Below are 26,428 nucleotides of genomic sequence, written 5' to 3'. Positions count from 1 at the left end.
AACCAATCAAATATGCAAAATGTCAGGTAAGTTCAACTATTTTAAAAATAGCAGGGGTGTATGGCAGGGGTGAGGTATCCGGATGATATCTTATCTGCTTATTGGATTCACACAACATTGGTGCGGGCGTTTCTAAACAAAGCTTTGTTTTCATATCGTCATTACCTCAAAGAGAAATGGAATCCAAATACAAAGGGAAATGGAATCCAAATACAGTTTATTATTATCTATTGAGTGAATGCAGCAATATTAGTAGAGTACATCAGCTAAAATTGAGCAAATCGGACAATCCATTGAAAAATTGTGAGAATTCAACAAATTTCGCTCTTTTCTTTTAATGAAAATTACGCATTCCCTTGATTTGTATAGTGGCATATTTTAAGGGTCATAATTATTATTCCTCCTGCTTTTTGAAAAAGGTAGGTGAGATGCTTTTTCATTAGCTACGCTAGAAAAGTGAAAAATAACATCTTGAATTTACTTCCAATTTTCTTTACATCGTACGTAATGTATCCACATACGTGACGTCACAAAGTGTAGTAGTCTTCTCATCCAGTGATGACTGCACCAAAACTTTAAAAATTGATAACTTTTGAACGGATTGTCCGTTGTCCCTCAAACTTCGCTGATGAATTCCCATAATTTTGCTACATTCCCGCTATTCACACAATAGATATGGGATTCATTCTCCTTTGAAGCGATGTACACCTTTTCTTACTCACACGTACATACCGTAACACTTTTTAAAATGATATTCTTTATAAATATGAATTTTATTCTATAGATTATCTGGCTCATTTTCACAATGAAAGGTAATGTGTACAAAAATAAGCAGCTGTAGGCCCTATTCTTCTCACTTGTGCTGCTGAATCTCATTTTTTTCAAAATGCAGTACAACATGATATAACATATATTATATATATATATACACATGTATATATATATATATATATATATATATATATATATATATATTATATTGTACTGTATTTTGAAAAAATTGGGTTATGTATATATGTGTGTGTGTGTGTGTGTGTGTGGTGTATGTGTGTGTCTGCAAATCATACCATGCGTACAAAATTGATACAAAACTCTGCATAAATCTCAGGAAAAAAAAAATACACACACACATGCACTTTTACACACATGCAGGCAAGAGAACCACGACCTTCGCGCAGTATTGTACAGTTTGCGAACTTTAGACTGAATGACGATGCATTTGAATAATGGAGCTACATCCTGAAACACAATGGGGCAAAAAACACAGAAGTAGGCCTACACAGAACGCTAGAATGAAGCTCAGATTCGCATAATTTCCCTCGTCACAACTCTTTATGAAAGTGAAAAGGAAAATACTAATCTCAAAATTTTCCATAAAGTAGCAGTCGGAAGGCGCTATACAAATGAAGTAAATTGAAAAGCTCTCTCCTGACAGAGATAATATACGCAGCATTTTTTTTCCTATACTATACATTTGTATCGGAATATGATTATGCAAGATTTATCAAAGCGTAAGTAAATAACTGCTCTTTCGACTGACTAAATCTGAATTGTACATCTACAATAAAATCATGTAATTTTGTAAACTCATGGTTGTATGCTCGTACCTCCTGAAAACATATATGCCACTATAATCGCGAAATGGATGTATTAATACATTTAATCAACGTCAGTTTTCCACTTTTCTTAACGCAGTTTACTCTCCACCCCACCCCCCCCCCATTCCCATTATAACACCAGTTTTCGGTTTTGTTTTCAGTTCAGTGCAGAATAATTTTAGAAAACTCCTACCAAGGATTTCGAGCTCCGTTCTACCATTATTACGTACACCGTCAGAGAAATAAATTCATCAGTAGGATGTCCTTGTAGGACTCAAGTCACACGATGTGTGCAGAGCGCAGCCAGTCTCGGCTAACAGCATCAGAGGTGCAAACTTGGATTGATTCAAGCCCGATGCATTGTCTCAATGGGCTAAACTTTTGATCGAATCAGAAGACATGACTGTGTATAAAGAGGACTGTAAGAGGGGAGGGGTTGCCCAGGGCCCCTCTCACTCTTACTGACGGGACCCCTTATTAATGTTGGTTGCGTCTTTTAACCAAAATATGTGTGTGTATCTGGGGGGGGGGGGGATCTCCCCATCCCCATTACGTGGTACTTCTTTCTTTTTTCTTTTACATTGTAAGTAGGCCTAAGCATGTGCCATATGCACAGTGTGTACATATATATATACACTTACAGCAAATGTATGATTGGAGTTTTGTTTGGATTGTGATAAGTGCATTCCTCAGAGTTAAGGAGGCTCTATATGGACGGAGGGATGGACGGATGGACGGATGTGTAAAAGGAACTGTTATTGCTCGTGCTAATTTTTGGCTTGAATCCGTGTGCATAAAAATAAGCAGTTGCTTGAAAGAAACCGCTTTTGCAATATAGTAAGGACAAGCAATCGCGAATTCCCATTTCACTTTGATCATCTTATCAAGGAGCAAATGCTAATCGGGACTTTAAAAGTGTTTTTTTTTTCTTAATAAGAAGAGCAAAAAATACTTAAAATGCAATGACAGTTCATTGAAAACTGTTTGTGTATGTGCGTGTCTTGACATGTGTGTGTGTTGTGTGTTGTGTTGTGTGTGTGTGCGTGTGTGTGTGTGTGTGTGTGTGTAAGAGGCACTCTTATTTTAATGCAATTTCACCTCATCTCCTGTGCGAAAAAGTGCCCATGTAATACATTTTAACAGGTTTATATCATTACTGATTACTGATAGCTATATTAACACTTAACCTTGAAGATGTGTGAATTTAGAGGAGAATTCTGAACCCATTAAAAGCATATAAGCACAGCGATGAAAATTTCATCATGCTGGATAAAATCAGGGAACTTATGAAATTGTAAAGCTTGCTTTAAATCTTTACAGGACGGCTCTCACACAGTTGATACAAAATGTGCAAATGAGTGAGCTGATGATGTCATTATCTCGCAAGTTTTCATTTACTGTGTACAAAAATTGGTAAAAAATAGTTTTCTACTATAAAAGTGCAAAACATTGTTATTTCTGGATAATTAACTGCAAAATAATGATCAGTCAGATTATGTTATGATTTGGGACTGGGGCACAATTATTTTTGAACAAAAGGAAAAAATGGAAGAATTTGTGTAAAAAATATTTATGTGACATGTTGTGAGGTGATGGCATTATCGACTCACTCATTTGCATATTCGAATTAACTGTTCAAGATCTGTTATGCGAAAATTCCAACATGAAACTTCAAAATTTCATGATCTTCCTAATTTTGATTTGATTTTGATCAATTTTCACTGTTGTGTTCACAGAATTTTATGCTCTCTTTTCAAATTGTTTACTGTTCCAGAATTCTGCACAATGATCCCAGAGGGTTGGTACATGAAATATCTGTGTGGTGGACATGGTTGAAGCTTGTATACACGTTGTAGGTGTGAGTGTGTGTACCTGTATGGGCTATCAAAGGATGTGTGACATACGATATAAATATGAATTTTGCCACGCATCAACAGTCAAGAAAACTCAAAAAGTAACATAACCATGAAGAAAAAAACAACTTTGCAAGTGAATCAAGGATGTCTTTCATCTTCTTTTTTTTTTTAATTCTCTTCATCTTTGGTAGAGAAATAATAATATCATTAGAATAAACTCTTATAAGCCAACAGAGCCAACAAACTTCATAAAATGTCAGCTTTTTACACCCTCAAAGAGTTTTACTGTCTCTTGTGTTTTCTTTGTAAAAAAAGAAGAAGAAGAAGAAAACTGCCTCCCCCGAGGAAGAGTTTGCACATCGTCTCAAAAACAATAAAAAAAAAAAAAGGTGCAGGATAAGAACTGACTTATATCTTTATGTCACTATCCCAACAGAAGGAATGTCCATGGTGATGGAATCCAGGCACATGAAAAAAAAAAACAAAAAAAAAACAAAAAACAAAAAAAAAAAACAAGCTCTATATGTGACCCTGCATCACAAAACCAACCAAAAGTTGCCAGACACAGATTTTTTGTTTTGTTTTTTGTTAAGGGCAGATTCTGAAAGAGCAGACCTTAAGCTTCAATATGATGTGCAATTCAATTCAAATGGACTGTTCTAACCTTTTGAAATATTGGAAAGAATGCACAAATTGTGGAAAAGTGTGTACCGAGAAAAGAGGCTGTAAAATATAGGGTCTATTCGAGCGCTTGATCTTGCCAAGCGATGCTCTGTGAAATGAATGGGACAAAAACGGGAAGTAAAAAATAAATAGCAACAACAATGAAGGGATTATTACATTAAGCTGAAATTGAGCATGCTTTTCACATTTTATCCATGACTACTACTAACTTTCAAAGCAGCAGCACCATCCTTTCAAAAGTTATTAGAATTGAAAGTGAAAAGTGTGCAAAGAGTTTTTGAGAAATTGAAAGAGGGCTCTAAGACACACCTCATCACACAATTCTACAAAAAAAAAGTGTTCTAGAAAAACTGCTAAAAAACAATTTCCCATCAGTTTAATGATCCAAAACTTTAGAAGAATGTAGAAGAAGAATTGCTCTTTCAGAAAATATGAAAATCTCAGTATTGACTAGGTTGAAATGTTTCACCTATTTTGAGTCCTTACATAAAATCAGGGCATGCAACTTTTTGTTGGTTTTGTGGTGCACAGTCACATATCACTTTCCTGGAATTCACAGATGTTGTATTCATGACATACTGACTAGGCACTTCCCAAAGCCCTTGGGCAAGGCAGTCTGGTAGAATTCTCTCAAACAAAAACTAAAACAAAAACCTTATAATTCCTCCTTGTCCCTTCAAGACTCTATAATTGCAGAAAATTGTAATCATTCTTAAAATGATTTCAGTTGCCATGGCAACACAAATTGACAAGTCACAAGCGTGTTGCCTGTCTGTTGCTTGCATGTGTTGTCAGGGAATCAATGCCCAAGTGAACTGTGGACAGTTTATTCAAATTGGTTTTCGACTACTTACAATACAGTATATTAACTTTCCTGAATTCCCATTTGGACAAATGTAGAATGAAGGAGTGAGGTATACAAGTTTCATCTCTGACTTAGAAAGAAAGGCATTCAGCTCTAATATTGTGTAAGTATAATTCTCTTAGTCAAGTTATGATTTTATTCCATATTACTCCTTCAAGTTTAGTTTCAGCCAACACTTTTCTTTCTATTAGAAAATAATAAAAATAACTTTGAAAATTCCATGAGTAAAAGTGAAGAATAAAAAACTGATAATACAAAAATCATTTAATCTCTGCAAGAACAATTGGTAAAATCTATACAGCATTTTACAATGCAGAAATACAAACATAATTCACAATAATTGTGACTATATTTAATAAAAAAGTTCATTTTAGAACTGATTGCAAAGCTTTCAGAAAACAATGCCTTTTGAGAAGAATTGTTCACATGTTTCATTTCACTGCTATAACAAACATTAAGTGGAGAGCTGCTCCCTTTTTTCGTGACGCAAACGGCCAGAAATGTATATCTTGCAATGGTTTCATGTCTCTTGCAGATAAGCCAAGTTACAAAAACATGTCCCCGTTTCTGACGCCCATGTCCTGGAGAATGAAAAGCGAAGGTCGTAAGTTGCCTTCGGGAGGGTTCTATGCAAGCATTGCCTGGTAAAAGCCCGTCTCAAGTGTTCTCTCCTTGTCAACTTTCCATTTAATCTTCTCTGTGCCTGTGTGGAGTGCAGTTCGAAGAGAACATTTGGATTTACCTCAACCCTTTGCATGCTTTGAGTGCCTATTTGTACGGAAAACTCCAAAGCATTGTATTAACTTTGTCTAAAGTCCCTGGCACAGAGAGGGATAATGATCCTCTCAGATAAATTATTCAGTGAGTACACTACTCTGCATTCAGGATGGAAGTTTTTTATTCTATGAAAACATTGACTATATTCATTTAGTCAGAAAAGACATTACATCTCATTTGCGTGGATCCTGTAGCACACTTTAAACTGGTATTCTCCATCATCTGGCGGATAAGTGGCAGTCTACTTTGTTAAATTGTGGGGCTCAATCACATTGGAGAGAATAAATCCTTTGGTTTACTCCAGCTAAACCGCATTGGGGTTGTCGTGTCACCCGGACTGAGCTGACTAATCCAGGGGAAGTCCACCGCCCCTGCTCATGCTCTCAGGATCCGTGCTCTCGTCGGGCATCATCTCCGTTGCCACGGCAACAAAGACCTGTTGCAGCATGGCCAGAGCCGTGGCGGCCTCCGGCTCCAATCCCTGGACATCCAGCGCCCGCAGATGCTCTCTAACCTTCTCCACATTGTTATCTGAGGAGGGAAAAAGGGTCGTGAGAGGAATGGAAAAAAAAAAAGGTGTTATTCACACAACTGCCACTTTTGACATGGGGGCTGGCATGATGATGAAGATATTGTGTCAGGCCAGGGGAGCTTAAGAATTGCATGAGCTTTTACCACCACAGCAGGAATCCTGAAATCCAGCATGAAAAACACAACAAATCCAACTGAATTCCTCAGCATCCCATGAATGATGTTGTCATCAAAAAGGGTTAACCCTTCTTGAAATGAGGAGGCAAGACAAAAACAAGCCTAGTCACATGATACCAGACTGTGAAAGATGACATCCATGAAGAATATCTGTTTGTTTCCTCATTATGCTTTGGGTAAAAAACAGTTTGGTAATTCACTAATGCATCTTTCTCCTCCGCCATGAATGCATCAATATCATGCACGCACTGAGTATAGACCTGTCTGGTTTGGGCCCTGTTCTTTATGCTAATGTCTATTTCACCTGCAATGCATCTTTTCCTCTTATTCTGGAAGCTTCCCAGTTATGGCAGACATAAGTTACAGTGTTTTAAAAAAGCAAATAGGTCTAAAACGCATGATGAAATCATGTCTGTTGCTGTCACACAAATATGCTACACAATGTACAATTCTAATGCATGATGAATTCATGTTTGTTTCTGTCATACAAATTTGATGTGTATACACAATGTACAACAACTCATGGATTGATTTGTTGGGTTCTCTCCATGATTCTATATGACCAATAATTACCTTCTTTATCCCACACAATGCATTGTTATCCTGTTCAACAACAAGTTTCCACATCTGTATCCACAATTCTTTCAAAAGCCAGCTTGTTCATAATAGTTTAGTTTGCACTAATACTCCATCTCTCTCCCTATACACCTATTCAGTCTTAAAGCACTGTAACTCATGTCAGCCTTAAAGGACAAGTTCACCTTCATAAACATAAGGGTTGAGAGAATGTAGCAATATTAGTAGAACATATCAGTGAAAGTTTGGGGAAAATTAGACAATCGATGCAAAAGTTATGAATTTTTAAAATTTTTGCGTTGGAACTGCTGGATGAGGAGACTACTACAGCTTGTGATGTCATATGCATACAACAGTATAAAGAAAATGTAAAGAAAATTCAACATATTTTCATTTTTGTCGCATAATAAAAGAGCGCTTGACTTGCCTCTTTCTAAAGGCAGGGGGAATAATATTACCCATAACATATGTCAGTAACGAGTCAAGGGAATGTGTACTTTTTTCAAAAGATGAAATTTTGTGAAATTCTCTTTATATTTTCCTTATAATGTTGTACTCATATGACATCATACGCTGCAGTAGTCTTCTCATCCAGCGGTGACTGCACAAAAACTTCAACAATTCATAATTTTTGAACGGATTGTCTGATTTTCCTCAAACTTTCAATGATGTGTTCTACTAATATTGCTACATTCTCTCAATTCTTATGATTATGAAGGTGAACTTGTCCTTTAAAGGGGGGGGGGGGGATTCCAAAATACAAAGTAACTATGATTCAATGGGTTATGCAGTGTTATGTTATAACTCAACTATTGTTAGGCATACTGAAGGTTCCTAGCTATGGCTTAAATATACATTAATCTAAAAACAGAACCTGATAAATCAGGCCTATATCTCCCCCCCCCCTCTCTCTCTCTCTGTGAATACTGTAACAACGAATGGATGCAGGCCAACTAATTACAGCATTCATCTCAGACTTTTGTCAAATAATCAATATGAATGGATCAGTCTGATACAGATGACATACACTTCAAAAAAAAAAGAAGAAAAAAAAAAAAAGAGAGATGATGTTATATAAGGATGTCCCTGGCTGCATGTCCCCAGGATCTCACCAGTCAAATAAATCAATGTTGATTTCAGTCAAGTCCCATCCACACTGTCTCAGAGAACCCTACAGGGCATCTCTTTCTGAAATATGTACAGCTGTGATTTTCCTCCCCAAAATATATGTCACCGCAACAAACAAATCCAAGCAAATTTCTCTCCCCTCCCCCTCTCCAACTTGATGAAGAATACAACTAATATATCTCAACTAATGGTAAGCAATTTTTCTTGACTTGGCATGACTGGTAAAATCTCAAACATTCAAAGAATTACGCAACTCAGTCTCCTGAATTATTTCGAAACACGCTATTTCACAAAATTTAAAGGACATATGTAATGCATATGTGCATGCTGACTTGTGTTGATTTGTTATACCCTGATCATCACTTATGTGGCCCAAAGAGCATCTATGTACCACATATTTTGTAATGATACCTCTGCTATTTTTCTTCAGATTACTGGAATCCATTTGCACAAAAAACAAAACAAAACAAAACAAAACAAAACAACAAATCTTCAAAACAAAGATTCTAAGGATGACATCATCCGTCAATCACTTCTATATCATACTGATAGACAAAAGACATTGAAATGTACCTTCGCTAAACTGAGCATAACTTGCATGATTCCATAGTACTAATATATTTAGAGAAAGACACGATATGGCAACACGCAAATCATGGTCAGTTCAGGGGAAGATGCAATCCATTGTCTTTTGTTAATTCAATTAGTTGAATAGATGGGATTGATAGATGTCATCGATAGAATCTTAGTTTAGAAGTTTTAGAGAGCAGATCAAAGTAATCTAAAGTTAACCAGCAGAAAAATTATATGAAAATGTAAGGGACATATTCATGTATTTTTTTTTGCAAGAAAAGACCCCGTTTACAGTGCGAGGCTCGGCCGCGGCTCGGCCGCGGCCGTGCCCAGCCCCGCTTCAGTGTAAACGCGCAAAAGGCCAAATGCGAGGCCAAAATTGGCCTCGCATTTGGCCTCGCCCTGGAGGTGGTCTCGGCCGCGGCCGAGCCGCGGCCGAGCCCGGCCTTTTCTTGGTGTAAACGCAAACTGGGCCAAATGCGCGGCCAATTGCGCGGCCAATTTTAGTCTGGCTTCCAAACCCTCTGCATGTATCTTTCGCTATTCAGGATACTAATCCCCTTAACGTCGAAAACTAGTATAGTTTAAGGTGGTTTTTTCCTGCAAAGGATTCTTTCCTTCGGCAAAGGCCTTTGCCCAAACGGCGACTTCGTCGCCACGGAATTCATTTGGCGAAGGGTCTGAAAACCAGACAATACCAAATTGCATTTGTTTATAAGCAGAGCGCCACTACGACAAAATATTGAAAGGTTTGAATCAAAAGCGCGGCCGAGCCCGGCAGTGTAAACGGACAAAATTGCGGGGCCCGGCCTCGCAATTGATGCTGGGCTCGGCCGCGGCTCGGCCGCGGCTCGGCCCAGCCCCGCACTGTAAACGGGGTCTAAGTGATCATCAGGGTATCAGAAATCTACACAAATCAACATAGGTCCTTTAATGCATGCTTCCAGGAGACACACGCACACACACATACACACACACACACACATAAGCCAAGACTGTCAAGGTGACTTAAAAGAGCTACATATTTCTCAGGACATGCACACGAGGATGAGCAGTCTATTTTTTGCTGCGCTCTGCAGCCGTTGTTGAAATTGAAGAATCGGGCAGATGAGACGCTCATGAGAAACGTTGCTTCCGTAATAACACTACGACATTTCCATGGATATAACTGTCAATATGGGGAAACGAGGAGGCTTTACTACCCAGCTTCTTTCAATCAGGGTTTCCATGAATACAAATCACCATTTCAGGTATTTTTTTCCACCTCCCCCCCCCCCCCCCTCCAAACATAACACTGTGGATCACACAACTGGAGACAATGGTTAAAGAAAAAAAAAAAGATGGAGAGAGAGAGAAAGAGAAAAGAGGGAAAAAGGACAATGATTGATGTGTAAAGATGCGGTTTTGTCTGTTTTCTGCATCGTACACACAGCCCTCCAAAATTCCTATGAGAAATTGTGATGTATCATTCCTGTATTCCTTCTGGTGTGACGTTACCAGACTGACATTTTCTCTGCCCCGCTGATAAATCACAGCTGCCAAAATGTGCCCGCCTTTTGTTGCAGAAAACAGACAACAGTTACAGCCCGCAGGATTTGGCAAGCAGCCGCCCGTCTCTCCCGCTTTAAATACGTCTTCAGCTTTTAATGTCTACAGCTGTGCACATTCTTTATCTATTTGGTGTTTCTATTTGTGTAAAGATACTGTCGAAGTACCATGGTCAAACCTATCAGTTCAAGGAAAACTATCAATCATCAAGACATTACAGGGTTAGGAAACAGCCTGGTTGGTATTGAAAAAAGGGACTGCAGGGCTGTAAAGGAAGACTTTCATTTATCTGTTTTGGCTTTAAATGACACATGACATTGAAATATCTCTAGTTTGGCTATGATTTCTGAGAAAAGAAAACCAGAAAAAATAGTATACAAATATACTTTGCCTTGAGAGTTTTCTGGTTAAAGCTATGGGCAGAGGTGACACCAAAATAGTGTTATTCACTGAGGGGTGCAGTCCTGAAGTGATTATAGTACATTAGGAGGTACTGAGGCACCTTAGCAAACCTTTTCTACATGTGCGTGACAACATATTTACCAATTGTAAGGCAGCATGCGGCCAGTAAAAATCAACACACAGCTCTCAACCAATGAGATCACAGGATTTTTGCTACCCATTCTATAACACACAATATTCTCATAAGAGTCTTATCTAGTCTAGGATAAACTACTCCCACAGATTCCAACCCCAAGCATATCTTAAATGGGAAATCCTCCTGCCTGGACCCCCCCCCCCCCCCCACCCCATGCAAACTCAAGATCATGTGCTAGATCATGTGCTCTCCTGCCAAACGTGGAAGAGTTGGAGTATGTGTATTCCTTAAAAGTTACTTTCAAATCACAGTGATTTGCATTCATACTGCAGATATCTTGATAAGATCTTGACAGGATAGTTTCCAATGCTTTTCAACACTTTTTTCCCATCCCATTTCAACAGCATTTTACAGCTCATTAAGCATTCAACAACTTATTTAACAGAGCCATCACAGTGTCCCCCTCTCCCCCTAAAAAAAAAAAATCCACAAACAAGCAAACAAACAAACAAAAACTAAAATTTGTTGTTGATGCCACACATCACAAAGTCAAATTTGCCAGGGTATAGGACCTGCTTAAAGGCATAATTTACCATTTGCAGATGAAACAAAAACCCAGCATTAGTTTTTTTAATTAGTTCTAAAATGTGAGTTAGGGATAGAAACAACCACTGTAAAAATTTGAATTAGTACAATCGATGTTAAGTATTGTTAAATATGCAAAATGTGAACAATAGATATAATAAAATTGTTTCCAGACTAAACCGTCTACAGTTACGGTTTAATGAGAAGAATACAGATATCTCGTTATATTTTAGACTTTTCACGAAAATTTCATACGAGAGGATGTTTTGTGGTACAACAGACCTACACATATGCATTAAATGTCATATCTTGAAATTCTTTAAATCACTGTTCCCAAAGGTAAACAGGACCTTTAAGTTCAGCGGTTCTAAGTCTTCTTTGCAGCAAGCTGATACCATCCTGAAAATCTTCTGCATGTAATAGTTGACAGATATATCACATGGCTCTCTTGAGTGTCAGTGATTATGAGGTGTAGTGGATGAAAATACATACATGCACATAATGTGTACTTTGCTCAACTTTCAGCAACATCTCTTGAGATGATAAATAGCTGATGAAGGACTTGGGTACAATAAAGTCTCATTAATGTCAGTCAAAATGATGAGTGAAAGGTTAAATTATCATTACAAGTGAGTTTCTTCAAAAGTGTCACATACAACTGATTATGTGCATTGAAAATTTCATTGTTTCTTGGAAAAGCGGGAAAAGTTTTTTTTTTTTTTAAATTGTTGTTGTTGTTGTGAGATTTAATATGCTGGGAATGTCAGCCTCCATGGGGAAGCCTAGGTGGGCATAACTGATTTCGGAGGGGGGGGGGGGGGAATGGACTTTAACAGCTTAGAGAGAGGAAAGTGATATAACAACAAAAAATACTGATAGTTTTGTATGTGGCCCACAGACAAAGGAAACCAACTCTGAAACACCTGTCTTATGGAGATACATAGAATAGCTGGATTGCAATGCTAGAAAATCACTAACTGTTAGACACACCTACAGGCACCCACAGGATGTCCAATACAAAATACAAAATACTAAATTTCTCCATATTCATATTGTATAAGCTGTTACTTTTGTGAGGGCTTAATTTTCGCGAATTTCGTGAATCACAGTTGGACCGTAAATTGGAGTAGCTGGATTGAAATGCTAGAAAATCACTGTTAGACACACCTACAGGCCCCCACAGGATGTCCAGTACAAAATACAAAATACAAAATTTCTCCATATTCATACTGTATAAGCTGTTACTTTTGTGAGGGCTTAATTTTCGCGAATTTCATGAATCACAGTTGGACCGTAAATTTAACAACATACAAAAATGTTGCCATTTACGAAAGCCTTGGTGTCAATTCGCAAAAAAACATCGCACAAAAATGTATGTGACCTCTTCATTCGCGAAAAATATCTGTATGTGAAAATAACAGCTTATACAGTATCCCTCCCTCTTTTACCAATACCTGAACATCAGCTGGCAAGAGAAAAATCACTTGAAAGACAGAAAGAGAGTGGGTGTAATGGCAGGGTGACATATTGTATTGTAGTGCTGCCTATACACAAGCTTGTTGCAAGCACGTTGCAAGCTTGCGATGCATTTCTTAGTGGTGTGCAAGCTTGCAGAGTTTTTTGTAGTGGTCCACGAGCTTACTGCATGCTTGTATAGTTTTGCGTAGTGGACCATAAGCTTGTTGCAAGCACATTGCAAGCTTGCAATACATTTCCTGGTGGCATACAAGCTTACAGAGTTTTCCGTAGCAGTGCACAAGCTTGCTGCAAGCTAGCAAGGCTTTTGCTAGAAATCTGTAAGCTTACAGAGTATAATTACCCCACAGTGGCCTGCAAGCTCAACTGCAAGTTAGCAGAGTCTTTGCAAAGCTAGTTTGTGGTAAGAGTGCACACAGGTAGCTCAATCTAAAATTTGCGTTTGCAGGCTTATTAACTCTTTATGTGCCATGTTCGCACACCTGACTCAGTCGATGGCATGCCAACTTCGCGTATTCTGCTCAAACCCACAAACCCGCCCAAACCGATCTATAAATCTCCAAGTGCCGAAGTACAATGAAAGCTTTCCTCGTGCTTCCTCTCGTCTCACATATAGCTCTTAATTTATGTGGTAATTCTATCAAGCGGTGTTCCCTAATAGATTTGTGTGTAATTCTAAGTTTCTGTTACTGTTTTGTGTGCAAAAGCCATGCCCTTACGGTAATGTAGCTACTGATCAAAGCAAAGTGTGACATTTCCTCTACAATTCACTATATGTCCAGCTTAACAGAAATCTGTATAGAAATTACATAGATTTGAAAAACAGAACATTTCTCAAAGCTTGACTACGTTGGTGAATAATGTGGCACACAGGGTGTTTCCACCATGGCACATAAAGAGTTAAGATTTCCGCAAGCTTATTTAAAGCCAGTGACATGCATGCTTGCCACAAGCTTGGAATTCTGTAGGGGAGTACTAAAAAATAGTCATTCTACTGGATGTATCAACCCATTTGCACCTGGGGGTTTTTTGCAATGATAATAGTCTCAGGATATTGAAGGATTTTATAAATTCTGTGTTATCATTCTCATTAAATTGCACAGTTGAGTGATGCAATATTGATATATCACATTTTTTTTTTCTCTCTCTCACACACACACACACACACACACATACTGATACAAAATGGCAGCTGGGGCAGTTTAATGACTTTTTAAGGCAAGTCAGATGCTAATGGGCTAAAGACTCCAATCACATATCCCATTCATTCTTTTTTTTTAATCATGACCATTAAAAATCACCTAAGAGTCAAGTAATCCCAGTTGTACAATGTGCACACTATGAATAAATTTGAAGACTTGTGCTAATAATATGAGACACATCTGGGAGCCATAACAGTAGCCTCATAAGCATTTCAAATTCCTCAAGGTTTTCTTTGCCTTGTGGAGAAGTCTTTGAAGTTCACCATATTCCCCTCCTGTGAAGGGCAACTTATTCTCAAAAAACTTGACATAAAAGCTTGGGTTGTGTTTGAATAATCCATATATGCCAGCATCCCACATCCCTTTGAATAATTCAAAAACTCATAAATGGGTAATCATTTTTTTAAGGAGTTAGGGAGATAATTGCAAGAAATGAAAAATCTGTACCTCCCTTCGCAATCGCACAAGCTGCCCAAGCAGCAGAACGTGACCTTTGGTGGGTAAAAGTAGAGTACATACAGTAATGAACAATTTCAATCAAAACCTCCATTGCTTCGTGAACCAGAGAGTGACATTACTAATCGGGATGCATTACGCATTCAGAATTTTTCGGCTTCAAACACTATCCCTGCAATGTTCTCGGAGCTTTTCAATCAATCACATTTCAGTAAAAGGATTACAGGGTATTTGGATCCATTAGGAGCGGTCCCACTGCGCCTCTGTGCTACTCACATGCCCATATCCGCTTCTATGCCTTCTGTCTTGATCTTGAATATGAAACTGAAGATATCGCGAGGGTGTAGATTTACACGGAGCAAAGCCAGAGGATGATGATTCGCGCAAGGCTTCATTGTAGTGCAGGACGTCTTGACGTTAATCACGAGCGAGCGGAGACGGAACGGTACAACAAGCATGATTGAACGGGCAAATATTTAGGCTGAAATTTGAGTCCTCACAACAGGATATTACAGGTCAGACAGCAAGGTCAGCGGAGGAGTGCGTGGAGATGGCTAGCCAAGGACCAGACAGTTCTCTTGTCTCTTGTCCTCAAGCATTGAGGCATCACAGCTTAACACTCCCAGGACATTTTCCCCCTTTAAGACTCATATTATAAATGAACTGGCAAAGATGTTGAAAAGCGGAAGACATGGGAAGGACTGCAACTTTAATATCATTATTCCATCGCTGACAATGATTAAATTACCAGTGTTCAAAACAAATATTATACACAGCCTTTTGATGAAAAGTTGAAGACAATCATCATGTGTCTATGCAGTCCTTAAGTGCTTGATTCTGAGTAAATGTCATTTATAACAAAGTAAATTTGAATGTCAAAGTATTATTGTTCAACATAGGGCAACCAGAAACTGTGCACAGCACAGAATTGAAACACTCCTTACAGATAATTCTTCAATCCATTCTGCTGCTGTAAATATCTAAAGCATGAAATTAAAACAGCATATAATGTCAATATACCATATGCAATGCATAGAGCACAGTGAGTTTACTCTACAAATTGTGTGTGTGTGTGTGTTTTTAATTGCAATTACAATGGTCAGGTTTTATACATCACTCCAATCTAGCCTTATGAGTTTTATGTAACATTTCCAAGTAAAAACATAGCTAACGCCATGCAAGTTAGCCTTTAAAGCTGCATTGTTGATCTGTATAAGCTGTCTGAAATAGATGATAAACTGCTGCTACCTTTAGGAATATCATTTGATGAATATTATCCTCTCTCTGATATTCTGCAGCCAAGCAAGAGTGTGAAATATCCCTGGTAAAAAAGGGCAGTTCATTTGTTTGTAAAACAAAGTGGCATTTATGATTTATAACATGTGAATTATTGATGAAGAGTACCCTGGGCGTGCTTGGTGGGAGGTTTGCATACAATATGTACAACCAAAAATTAAAGAAAGAAAAAAGAGAGAAGAGTATAATTATGAGCAAAAGAAAGACAATTTTAAAGAGAACAGGACACAGAAACAAAGAACCACCTGTTGGAAAGGTTTGGAAATGGGGAAAGCCTTCCACCTCTCAGCATACTATTGTATACATCGAACATTTAGCGAGGTTTTATTTTCGCAAATTTCGCAAGTCGGGTGCTATTTGCGAATTTATAAACACACAAATATGTTAACTCTAATCCTGACATGAATGTGACGTGCACGCATACATTTCTCTGTTCGGTACTGTACTCCATGAATGCAAATTTAACCACTCGTGAAATTGTTTGGAAGTCCTGCCAAGTGCGAAGAAAATCATGCTTGCTAAATATATGGTGTATTACTATACATTACATTGCAAAATCATAGGGTCACGCATTACATTACTCTTGCCTATAAGATGTCTTCATGACTTGCTCAATTACTTTGTTACATTACAGAGTGAATCTATCCATCCTGTCAGAAATCTCCTCTGCACAATATTGATCCCAGCGGAGAATGAGGAGCGATATCCAAAAAAAAAGCATGTTTCACTGGAAGTAATGGTAAAGTGTATGTACAGGCTGAAAAAAAAAAGGTAATGAAAAAAGCTGTAAGCTGCTTTCATTTGATTAAATTTGCTCACTTCAATGTTATCCCCCCCCCACACACACACACACACAAACACACATATATATCCATACCAGGCCTATAACTAGGATTTTTTTTTTTTGGGGGGGGGGGGGGGAGGGGTTCAGAATTAGGAAAATTGGACCTCTTAATTCAAGTTTATGTTCAGTTCCATTATATTACAGATACCGAACATTAACTTTTTTAAAATTTGTTTTGTCTTATTTTGTTTTGTTTTTAGTTTTCTTTGCTGCTAGCAAACTGGGGGGGGGGGGGGGGGGTCCACAGAACCCCCTGAAACCCCCTAGTTATGGGCCTGCCCAAACTCAAACACACACTCACACACATACACCCACAAAAATAAACTCTTTTGGGGGTACATTAACCTTTGTTTATCCAGGACAGCAAAAATCAGAACAAACCAATTATCATGACAAATGATGTGCCATATCCCACTGATCTATTCTCAATTTGGTTTTGATTACACTACAATGCATAAAGGTCGATCAGTACAATTTCACCTGCATGGCATGTCTGCCTAACAGAATCTGCAGCTTTCTTATCAATATGAGATAGTCGAGATTGAAGCGGTCAAGATGAACAAATACATTGTCCATCACAAACCACCAAAAATGCACTTCTCGAGGAGCTGCAAATGTTTAAGCCTCTGTACCGGGGACTTTGGACAGTGTTTACAACGCTATGGGTTTTTTTTGTGCCGATTGGCGCTGATAGCACGTGAAGGGTTAAATTGGAGGAATCACCTGGGCAGTGTGATGTCGAAGCTGACAGGTTTATAGGCAGGGAGGTGATGGGAGTTAGGTGAGACACGAAATCCAGGGAAGTCTTATCACTTCAAGCAATCAGACTCCCTCTTTCTCTTTTCTTCACATCACTGTCAAGTCATGTCATGCCACGGCAAACGAAGGGTGGCAGCATTAAAGGCACAACAAGACAGCATCAGCAAATGAAGCGTTTCACATGCAGCGCATACAGCACGGCAGATGAAAATGCGTCGGGAGTAGCAATGCCTTCAGTCAGTGTGTGATCTCCATGTTATATCATCATGAATTCCTTCACAATGTCACACTCATTCTTAAGTGAGTCAAACATTCCTTCCCTTCTTTCTTTTACTCCCTTTTCTACATTTCCTTGAGTCCAAATGACCTGGAATTTCTCATGAAGAAGACAAGTGTCTAGAAACAGTGCAGAGACACCATTTCTGGATTCAAAACAGATCAAGCACTATCGAAAACTGCTGTGCAAAATGAAAGGACAAATCAACTGTCTATTGTAGGGTCAAGACATGTTTGTTTACGATGAAAATTGTCCTATAGGGAAAGGTCGTAATTGTGAGCTTATGTGGCAATTAAGTGGATATAAACGTGCCATTTAATGCAAGCAAGAGTACAAAACATGTTTCTTTGGAAAAAACATTACACAGACATGGTAAAGCTGCCTCCCATTTAAATACCCTGCAGTCAAAGACATTGCAGGCGCTGCAATGTACATATTATTGTAACTCTACTCAGAGGGAATTCTACCTACACGTACAAACACACATTGGCACCTGACAAAGACATTTCAACAAGGCAGGATGCTACGTCGTATGGCTATTAGATATAAACCGTCTCCTGTAATGGCCAATCTTAGTACGATCCTAATGGACCCCTCGTGACTCAGTGTCCTCAAGAAATCACCACTTCGCGGTCTCATTCTCCACCTTATGCAGGGTTCCCACTGTTGTGCAAACAGCTACGCATGCCATGATTGGCCATTGGTAGCTGATCGTGGAATTTTTGTTTGTCTATCATTATTTGCGCCAAGTTTTCAACTGTGGTCTGAATCCTGGAGTAATCGTCCTGATCGTATCAGATCTTGAGGTCAGTCTTTGCAATAATGATTATCGTAAAAAAGTTTTGGACAGTTCTTAAATTGTCTACGATCAACACGATTGCCATGACCTCAAGATCTGAGATAATAACCCCAACTACACCACAAATTGAGCATTAAAGTCTTCATTCAAATATCAAGATATCAAAATCCATGAAATATATCTCATTTTATGGTGAATCATCAGCTTTTACTGATTTGCATATTGATTATTTCATATCTGCAGTTGACGAGGAATGAAAAGGAAAAAAGAAAAGTTCATGAACTTTTTAGTCAAGTCTATTATCAGTTGCAAAAGATTTCTAGATATCAAACCATACTCTAAAGCCAAATGAACAAAAGAGATGTCCTCAACCTTGCCTAGAAACTTAGTCCAAACATATTTTCTGCAGAAAGATGACGCATGAACAGAGCATGAAATATTTCAAAAATTCAGGGACTGAGTGTAACAGTGTGAATGAGGAAACGCCTATATTGGCAACACACTTTAAATACACACTTTGGTATGGAGACATGATAAGGTAGCCGGGGGTTATAGAATTATTTTAACATAAATGAATATTACAATATACCCTTCAGTCATTTTTGTTCCTTTGTTGTGCAATTCGCGTCAATAAAATTCGCATCAATAAAATTCGCGAAGAGTAACATATCGCTGTGATGAGACGATTCTCCAAATGTCAAATGGAGCCAGCATTTAAAGTCATTGTAATATCTCATGTTAGAAAAGTCCTGTTTTTAAACTGACTCCAGGAAATAGATCATGCACTCAGCAGCAATAAAAGTGGGACTATGCCATACTGGGAATGAAATTTCAACAATTTTGCAGTTAGCCACCCAAAATTTCTGTCTGAATTTCCTTCTCAGCAGGGGAGAAGTTTCATATCTGCCTGGGTATCTGCCCAACTCTCACCAAGTTGCCAAAATTCAATTAAAGAGGAATGCTGCTCGTTTTTATCTGTGTTGTGAAGGTGAAAGGAGGTGAAAGTCCTGTGAGGGTCTGTTCGGGTTTCAGATTAGATCTTTATCTGATACGTTTAGCACAGCGGACTTGGTGGATTCACTTTAATTTGCATCCCATTCGACGACAGATATCTCCCCTCACTTGTCCTGTCCGACATTAGAATGGAGACATATTGTAGGAAGACAGAGACAGGACTTTACAAGGCGAGAGGGAGGGAAGTGTAATTAGTAAGAAAACAAGCAGATTTGGGAATTCCCCTTGTGCTTGTTTCTACATTCATAAATGACAGGCAGCTGTACATATCACAGTGCACTTCTTTAAACATTCTTTAAGCAGTAATTAGACACTCTTTCATTTAATTCTATTTCAACCATCCCAGTCACAAAATATCCCTTACTGTTGCCATCAAGCATTTTCAGTCATCAATACACTTTCTTTTGTGGCTATTTCTACAACAACTAAATCAGATATAATGCACTAATATTCTTCCACACTCATGTCAAGCTTGTGGAAATACCAATAAAGTTCATATCTGTCCTATAATGCAAGTAACATTCTCTTTGAAAAAGGTAAACTATTTACCCTTTTAAACATTCATGCACTATGCTTATCTTGTCAAGCTTTGTCATAAGCATTCAGTAATACCTCCAAACTTTCCCTTAAAAGAATGATGGACATTTTTGTTTATGTCTTGTTTTACAGAGAAATGTAGTTACGGAGATTTTCTCTTTTTTTTTTTTTTTTTTTTTTTTTTTTTTTACTGTTACTTTCATGACCAAGATCATATGCTATATCTGTACTATCATGAACACCAAGTAAAAAAGAAGGAAGGCTAGCTCCTTCTTTTTCACTTGGTGTTCATAATAATATAAAACAAGCATGCAATCTTATTCACGTAGAGTACCGGTAACAGCAAAAAATAAAAACAAAACAAAACAAAAAACAAACAAACAAACACAAATTGGAAAGGAAATCTCTCAAACTGGACCCTGCTATAAAGTCAGCAAGTCCACTCTTGTGTAGGAATGTGCCTCAATCCAACAGGAAGGCCATTGTGACCTAATATGGATTAGGAGGATTAGGCAATTTCAATCTAATGACAGGTACCACTTTCATATGTCAGTGCCAATTGGCAAAGAAAGCATCAGTGTCAATCAGCGAACATCACATATTACGGGCCGAATATCGAGTTGGACATGGATAATGCCACACTTCTGTTTCTCATATTCCACTCTACCGTATGTCAAAAAAAAAAATTACAACGGGACCCTCCGCAATGATATCTTTAAAAGTCTAAATACAAATTCAGGGTATGAAACTATAACTCATTGCTCACATCTTACAGAAAACCCCAATTGATTTGCTTCAGTGGTCAAAGAGAAATGAGGAATTTTGTAGAGGATGTCGGGAATCTCTTCCCTCCAAGTTCTGTCTATTGTATTCACACACAAGATCATCGAAGTGCTAAACTTGGAAGAATCAGACCCATGACATGCTTTACAACAATCCACATTTCTCTGTGACCGCTAAACCAAATCGAATGGGGTTTTCTGCAAAATAGAGCTAAAATGTTATATTTTAAGACCCTGAAGTAGCATTTAGACATTTTAATCATATTGGGTGTTATCAATGCGAAAATCTGATTGTAATTTTTTTTTTTGGGGGGGGACATACTGTACATTCTCTTGCACTTTGAAGTGACATGATAGAGTGTATCATTATCATCACCATCATGATCGCACAATCATTATGATCAGCTACACAGTACACACAATCATGCACTGGATGAAAAATTGAGCTTTAGGCACACACTTTCATTAACACTGTGCATGGCTAATACGTGTCTCTGCTTCCATGGAAACTCTTAAGCCATGACCCGTTTCTGTCAAATCCATGCCGACCAATAAATGTGTGATTCCCTTAGTCTCAACACGTTCTGACACACACGAGGGAAAAAGGATATTTGCCGATGTCCTAAAAATGTTATTCCCATTCATATCGGTTCCCTCTGGGCATTCCTAATCATGTCTATGACAATTTCATATTGACTTGTCCATGCTCGGTAAAGGTTCACTCCATTCCATTGCATTGCCAGATGTTTTTCTAACTTCACGCCAAAAAGTTTTCATGAACTCTGGTCAAAACATGCTCTGCAGCATGGAAATACCATTGGCACGGGAATGATTTTTATTTTCTCCGAAAAATGGAAATCAAATCTTCTTCCTAGGATCTAAAAATGCCAACTATGTACCATATCAGCTCCTAATATGCTGAAAAACTGTGAAGATCACATTGTATCATCACAATGTTGTTGTAAACATAGTCAAGAAATACATGGTATGACCCTTCCTAGCATCAAGGATAACACTTTCATAAAACATTACGAAATGAGTTGAACATCTACAAGACCGTGTTATGATAATTGAGAATGAAAGCATATAATTTACAAAATTGTAGAAATCTTTCTCATGCTAAAAAACAAAATCCCACAGGGCCCTGTTTTATCACAAGATATAATCGATTATAAATTTCCTTACTGCACAGGCTGCCATAGACTTATAATAGAAATCAACTATATAATCAATTTAACTCTTCATAAAACAGGGTCCAGATATGCTACATTGCACACACCTGTAGTAAACACACTGTAGACAACAGGAGGGAGCAGTTAAAGGCAAGAAGGGTTTTTTGGTTTTTTGGTTTTTCATGAAAACTGCCTAGTGAAGACAGTACATTTAAGGTAGATAGGAAACTACTTCAAACAAACATTTTACCCTAAATAAACCCCTTCATGCCTTTTGACTTTCCACACTGACAGATTGCATTTCCTTGACAATTTTACAAATGATGGATAAGTATCCATTAAAGAACAAACAAATGTACTAAAAACAACCCAAATCATTTTCTACAGACCTATCATAAGAAATATCAAACTGAATAGAAGTCTAAAGTGGTTATACAGCCTTCTGTCTGGTGACAATTCTTTTTTTGCTCTGTATAGCAAAAAAATGAGTGGTTCGAAAAGCACACTCACATTGAAACCTTTGCCTGATCTGCTATTTTCATATCCTAACCAAAGTGCTTGACAAACAAGGGTACGAGACGAGAAAACCAGACACAAACAAAGCAAGTTAGAAAATGCAGGCATTTACCAGAATGTTTGTGATCCAAGGCTTTGCTGGTGTCCTTCAGGGCTGGAGGAAGCTCAGTGTATTTCTGGAAGTGAGACTGAAGCATCTCGACGTTGCCCTTGACTACCGGCGTAAGATGCGGAAGGTCCTCCGCCCCAAGGAGGAGAGACAGGTGCAGAATAGTTTGACACAGCTACAGATGGAGCAAAGAGTGAAGAGCCACGCACAGAGAAGAATAGGGTGACAAATTGAACAGGAATATGGTTTGACAAAACAACAATGAATCCATCAGAGAACAATGAAATTTACTGGCATAACTTTAATAGAGAAACAGATATGTAAAGAGGCAGAAGCACTGAGCGATACAATCTGTGAGCAATACACTGTTTATATACGGTATACGCTGTTATTTTCGCGTACAGATATTTTTGTGAATAAGGAGGTCATAGATGTTTTTGCGAGATGTTGTTTTCTCGAATTGATGCCAATGCTAATGCAAATGCACTATCATCTAAGCACATCAAGACATTTTCACATGTTATTAAATTCGCGATCCAACTGCGATTCGCAAAATTTGAGAAAATTAAACCCTTGCTAAAATAACAGCTTATACAGTATGCGTTATTTCATTTCATTCACACATTCACTTTAGGTGCCATATCATGCCAATTAACATACAAATTTCATACAGTTCATCAAAACTCTATTCTTTTGTTGTTTTCCTTGTACCCCTATTTTCTACTTTAGAGACAGAAAAAGAGGAAAATAAAAATTCAAGAATAACTACATAGAGCACCCTAATTGTTTAGCTCCAAGAAGCCATTTAATAAGTTTAAAGGATGATGTACCAGCTGATATAGATTTTCTGTCTACCACAAACTTAGAGCCATGGGGTGAAGTGACACAATCAATTATCTCTCAACCACCACTTGAGTCCCAGTGCAATCCCGGGGGAGGAGGGGTTTCACAAAGAATTTTGAGACTTTTTCATGCAGCCATAAATCTATACAATTAAATATGTAACAACAGAATTTGTCTGCAAATTTTGATAAAGTGGATTCTGAAAGCATTAGATAAAACTGACCAGGAAAACCAGTAGAATACCACAATTTATGAAGTTAATCTTAACTTTTAAGATCGACTTAAGATTCTTTGTGAAACACTCCCCAGATGTATCAAACCTGTGTAACTGACAACCAATGTGCTTAATGTAATAACATATTCATTCTTTCATCTCTTTGGTTCCTGTTGCTAAATTCTCTCCTCCATGCATCACTTGAACACACAAAGTCATGAATATTCATGAACGACTACAATGCATGTATATTCATGAGACACACTCCAGCTCACCTGGTCCTTGAGAGTGTCCCGATACTTCAGCTCCGAGATGTCCGACACTTCCCCTATGACCCCCAGCGCCTTGACTAGACAGGACCAGACACTGACGTACTGATCAGCATGGCCGTAGTCTGCCCTCTTGAGTGGAATGGACAGTGCTAGGGCCCCGTTGATACGCACCTGTCACATTAAATAAAAAACATTGCAGACAATAACACACAAGTAAAAACATTGCAGACAATAACACACAAGAGACGCGCATAGCTGATTTAAAGCGGGAAGGCAATTTGCCCTCTATAGAGATAACCTCCCTCCTCATCCAAATTCAAAACAGCACTAGAGAATTTTGCTGATTCTGATTTCAAGATTGATTGCCATTATAGTCATGACTATACTAATCAACTCTGAATCAAATTTACCTTAAAGAAAAATACTTCAAAAAAACACGTCAGGCTAGAAAGAACGAAATGTCATGAATACAAGTTTCTCTCCTGGATGTGCCAAAGAAACAAATCTCTGCAAACTAGTTACATATAGATATGGAGATAAACAGAGATAGAAAACAGGGAGACACACAGCTACTTTATATGATACAGAAGTGAAGAATGGGTGGATATTGCATGGAGAACTGAATGAAAATGTAGAGGAAAGAGACAAACAAAGACAAAGAAAGTAGAAAGGTTAAAGATAAAGTATTCCAAGGAGTTTAGACAGAGCAGATTTGTAATCAAGTAAGAACCAGTCGTGGGAGCCTTAGCACAAAAGTGTTAGAAAGCTGCATGTATGAGAAAATAAGATGACAGCAAGTATACCCATATATATCTATATATCTATATGTTCTATATCTGTATCTATATATATATATATATATATATATATATATATATATATATATCAGTGGAATATCTTTACACAATTTATTTGTTTATATTAAATCTATTTAAAAATGAACTGAGGAATCATTGATTAGAAAAAATAGCAAAATGATCTCCAATCACATTTCAGCAGTCAAGCAAATTCATTCAATCATGTTTTTATTTTCATTTCCAATCAATATACACAGGTAATACAAACGTCAAATGATAACATATCTTGTAACTTAGAATACATCTTGTTTCATAAAGGACAATCACATACATGATTGCAGCTGAGTATTGTATGATAACATTAAAATGTGTACTGGTCAATGAAACTGAATTTGTGGGTGTGCAAATAAGACTAGGGTAGGAAACTGCAGAAGTTTGAGACTGTTGATTTACTTCACTGGACATTACATGGCATGTGAATGATGGGGTGTTCAAATATTCATTATTGCATAATATGTGAAAACAGAAGATCTATGGTTGGAAACCTCTTGGACAAATGTTGGAACTTAGGGGTGATTTTTGGTAAGAGAAAATATGAAAATAAAAGATGATTGATAATACCATGGTGGACAATAGCACACAGATATGTCATTTGATTTATAGTTATTTGAAGCAAATTTGTAATACTGAAAGTTTATTCATACATCAAAGTTTTAAAAGAATCATAGGCCTTTACTAAGTTGAATATTTTCTCAGTACCTGCATCTCTCTTAAAGGCCCCACTGAACTAGAGTGAATGGCCAACAAATGCCCAATGAATTTGAAAATTTGAAGATAGGTTCTCACCCCTTGCTACTACTAGAATAATTCCTAACATGTTTGATGTTCTTTGTATATCTTTGCAGTCTGACAGGGTTAAATATCAAGGGGTCAATAAACTTGCCCTGATAAGCATTGTCCTCACTGTATTGTAGCGCACTCTCAATAACTTTCCACATATATGAGTTATGACCACAAGACTCACACCACAGGTACATAACCTGAAGTTCCTGGTTAAGTTCGATACATCCAAGAAAGTAAAAGGTTAAAATGTCATTGAATTTCCCTGATAAGCACAGCACAGTTCACAGCATTGTGGTGTACTCATAAACACTTTTCACATATCTGAGCTGTGGTCACTAGGCTCACACAACAGGTGCACAACCTGGGTATGCCTGTCAGGTATTAATGTGAGTGAGATCAGATGGGTTCAAAGGTCTAGTGGTCAATGAATTGGCCTGATGGGCGCGGTACACATAGTTCTGTCATGTGCTCCCAGTGATTTTTCATGATTTTGAGGTCTGGCCATCAGGTTCATACCACAGGTGCATCACCTAAAGATGCCAGTCAATTTCAAATTATGGTAAATTCCATCAAGGTCGGAGGTCAAATGGTCAACAAATTTTAACTGTTAGACAGTGTATACATAGTATTGTGGCGTGCTCTCAATGTCTTTTTCATAGTTTTGAGCTTTGCCTATCAATTTCACACAACTGGTAAGTATGTAGATATATTGGTGAATTCTGATAAGGTCATGGGTACACATATGTTAACAAATTTTTCCTGATTTAAATGGCATATTCTGTGT

At 37.9% G+C, this 26,428-nt stretch overlaps 1 protein-coding gene across 1 annotated transcript in view; it reads right to left on the bottom strand.

Moving 5' to 3' along the window:
- Positions 1–3,614: 3,614 nt before the first annotated feature.
- LOC140227674 (HEAT repeat-containing protein 6-like) overlaps positions 3,615–26,428 on the bottom strand; it is an 88,303-nt gene continuing 65,489 nt past the window's right edge. The window contains exons 21-23 of the mRNA XM_072308090.1: positions 24,008–24,175; positions 22,679–22,850; positions 3,615–6,311 (exon numbers count right to left, since the gene is read on the bottom strand). Coding sequence (XP_072164191.1) covers positions 6,127–6,311; positions 22,679–22,850; positions 24,008–24,175 — 525 coding nt within the window. The 3' untranslated portion in view covers positions 3,615–6,126. The remainder of the gene's footprint in view (positions 6,312–22,678; positions 22,851–24,007; positions 24,176–26,428) is intronic.

Source organism: Diadema setosum, chromosome 4 (genome assembly GCF_964275005.1).
Source record: "Diadema setosum chromosome 4, eeDiaSeto1, whole genome shotgun sequence".
NCBI lineage: Eukaryota > Metazoa > Echinodermata > Echinoidea > Diadematoida > Diadematidae > Diadema > Diadema setosum.
Note: the sequence above shows the minus strand (reverse complement) of the source record. Positions and strands in the feature narration are given on the sequence as shown.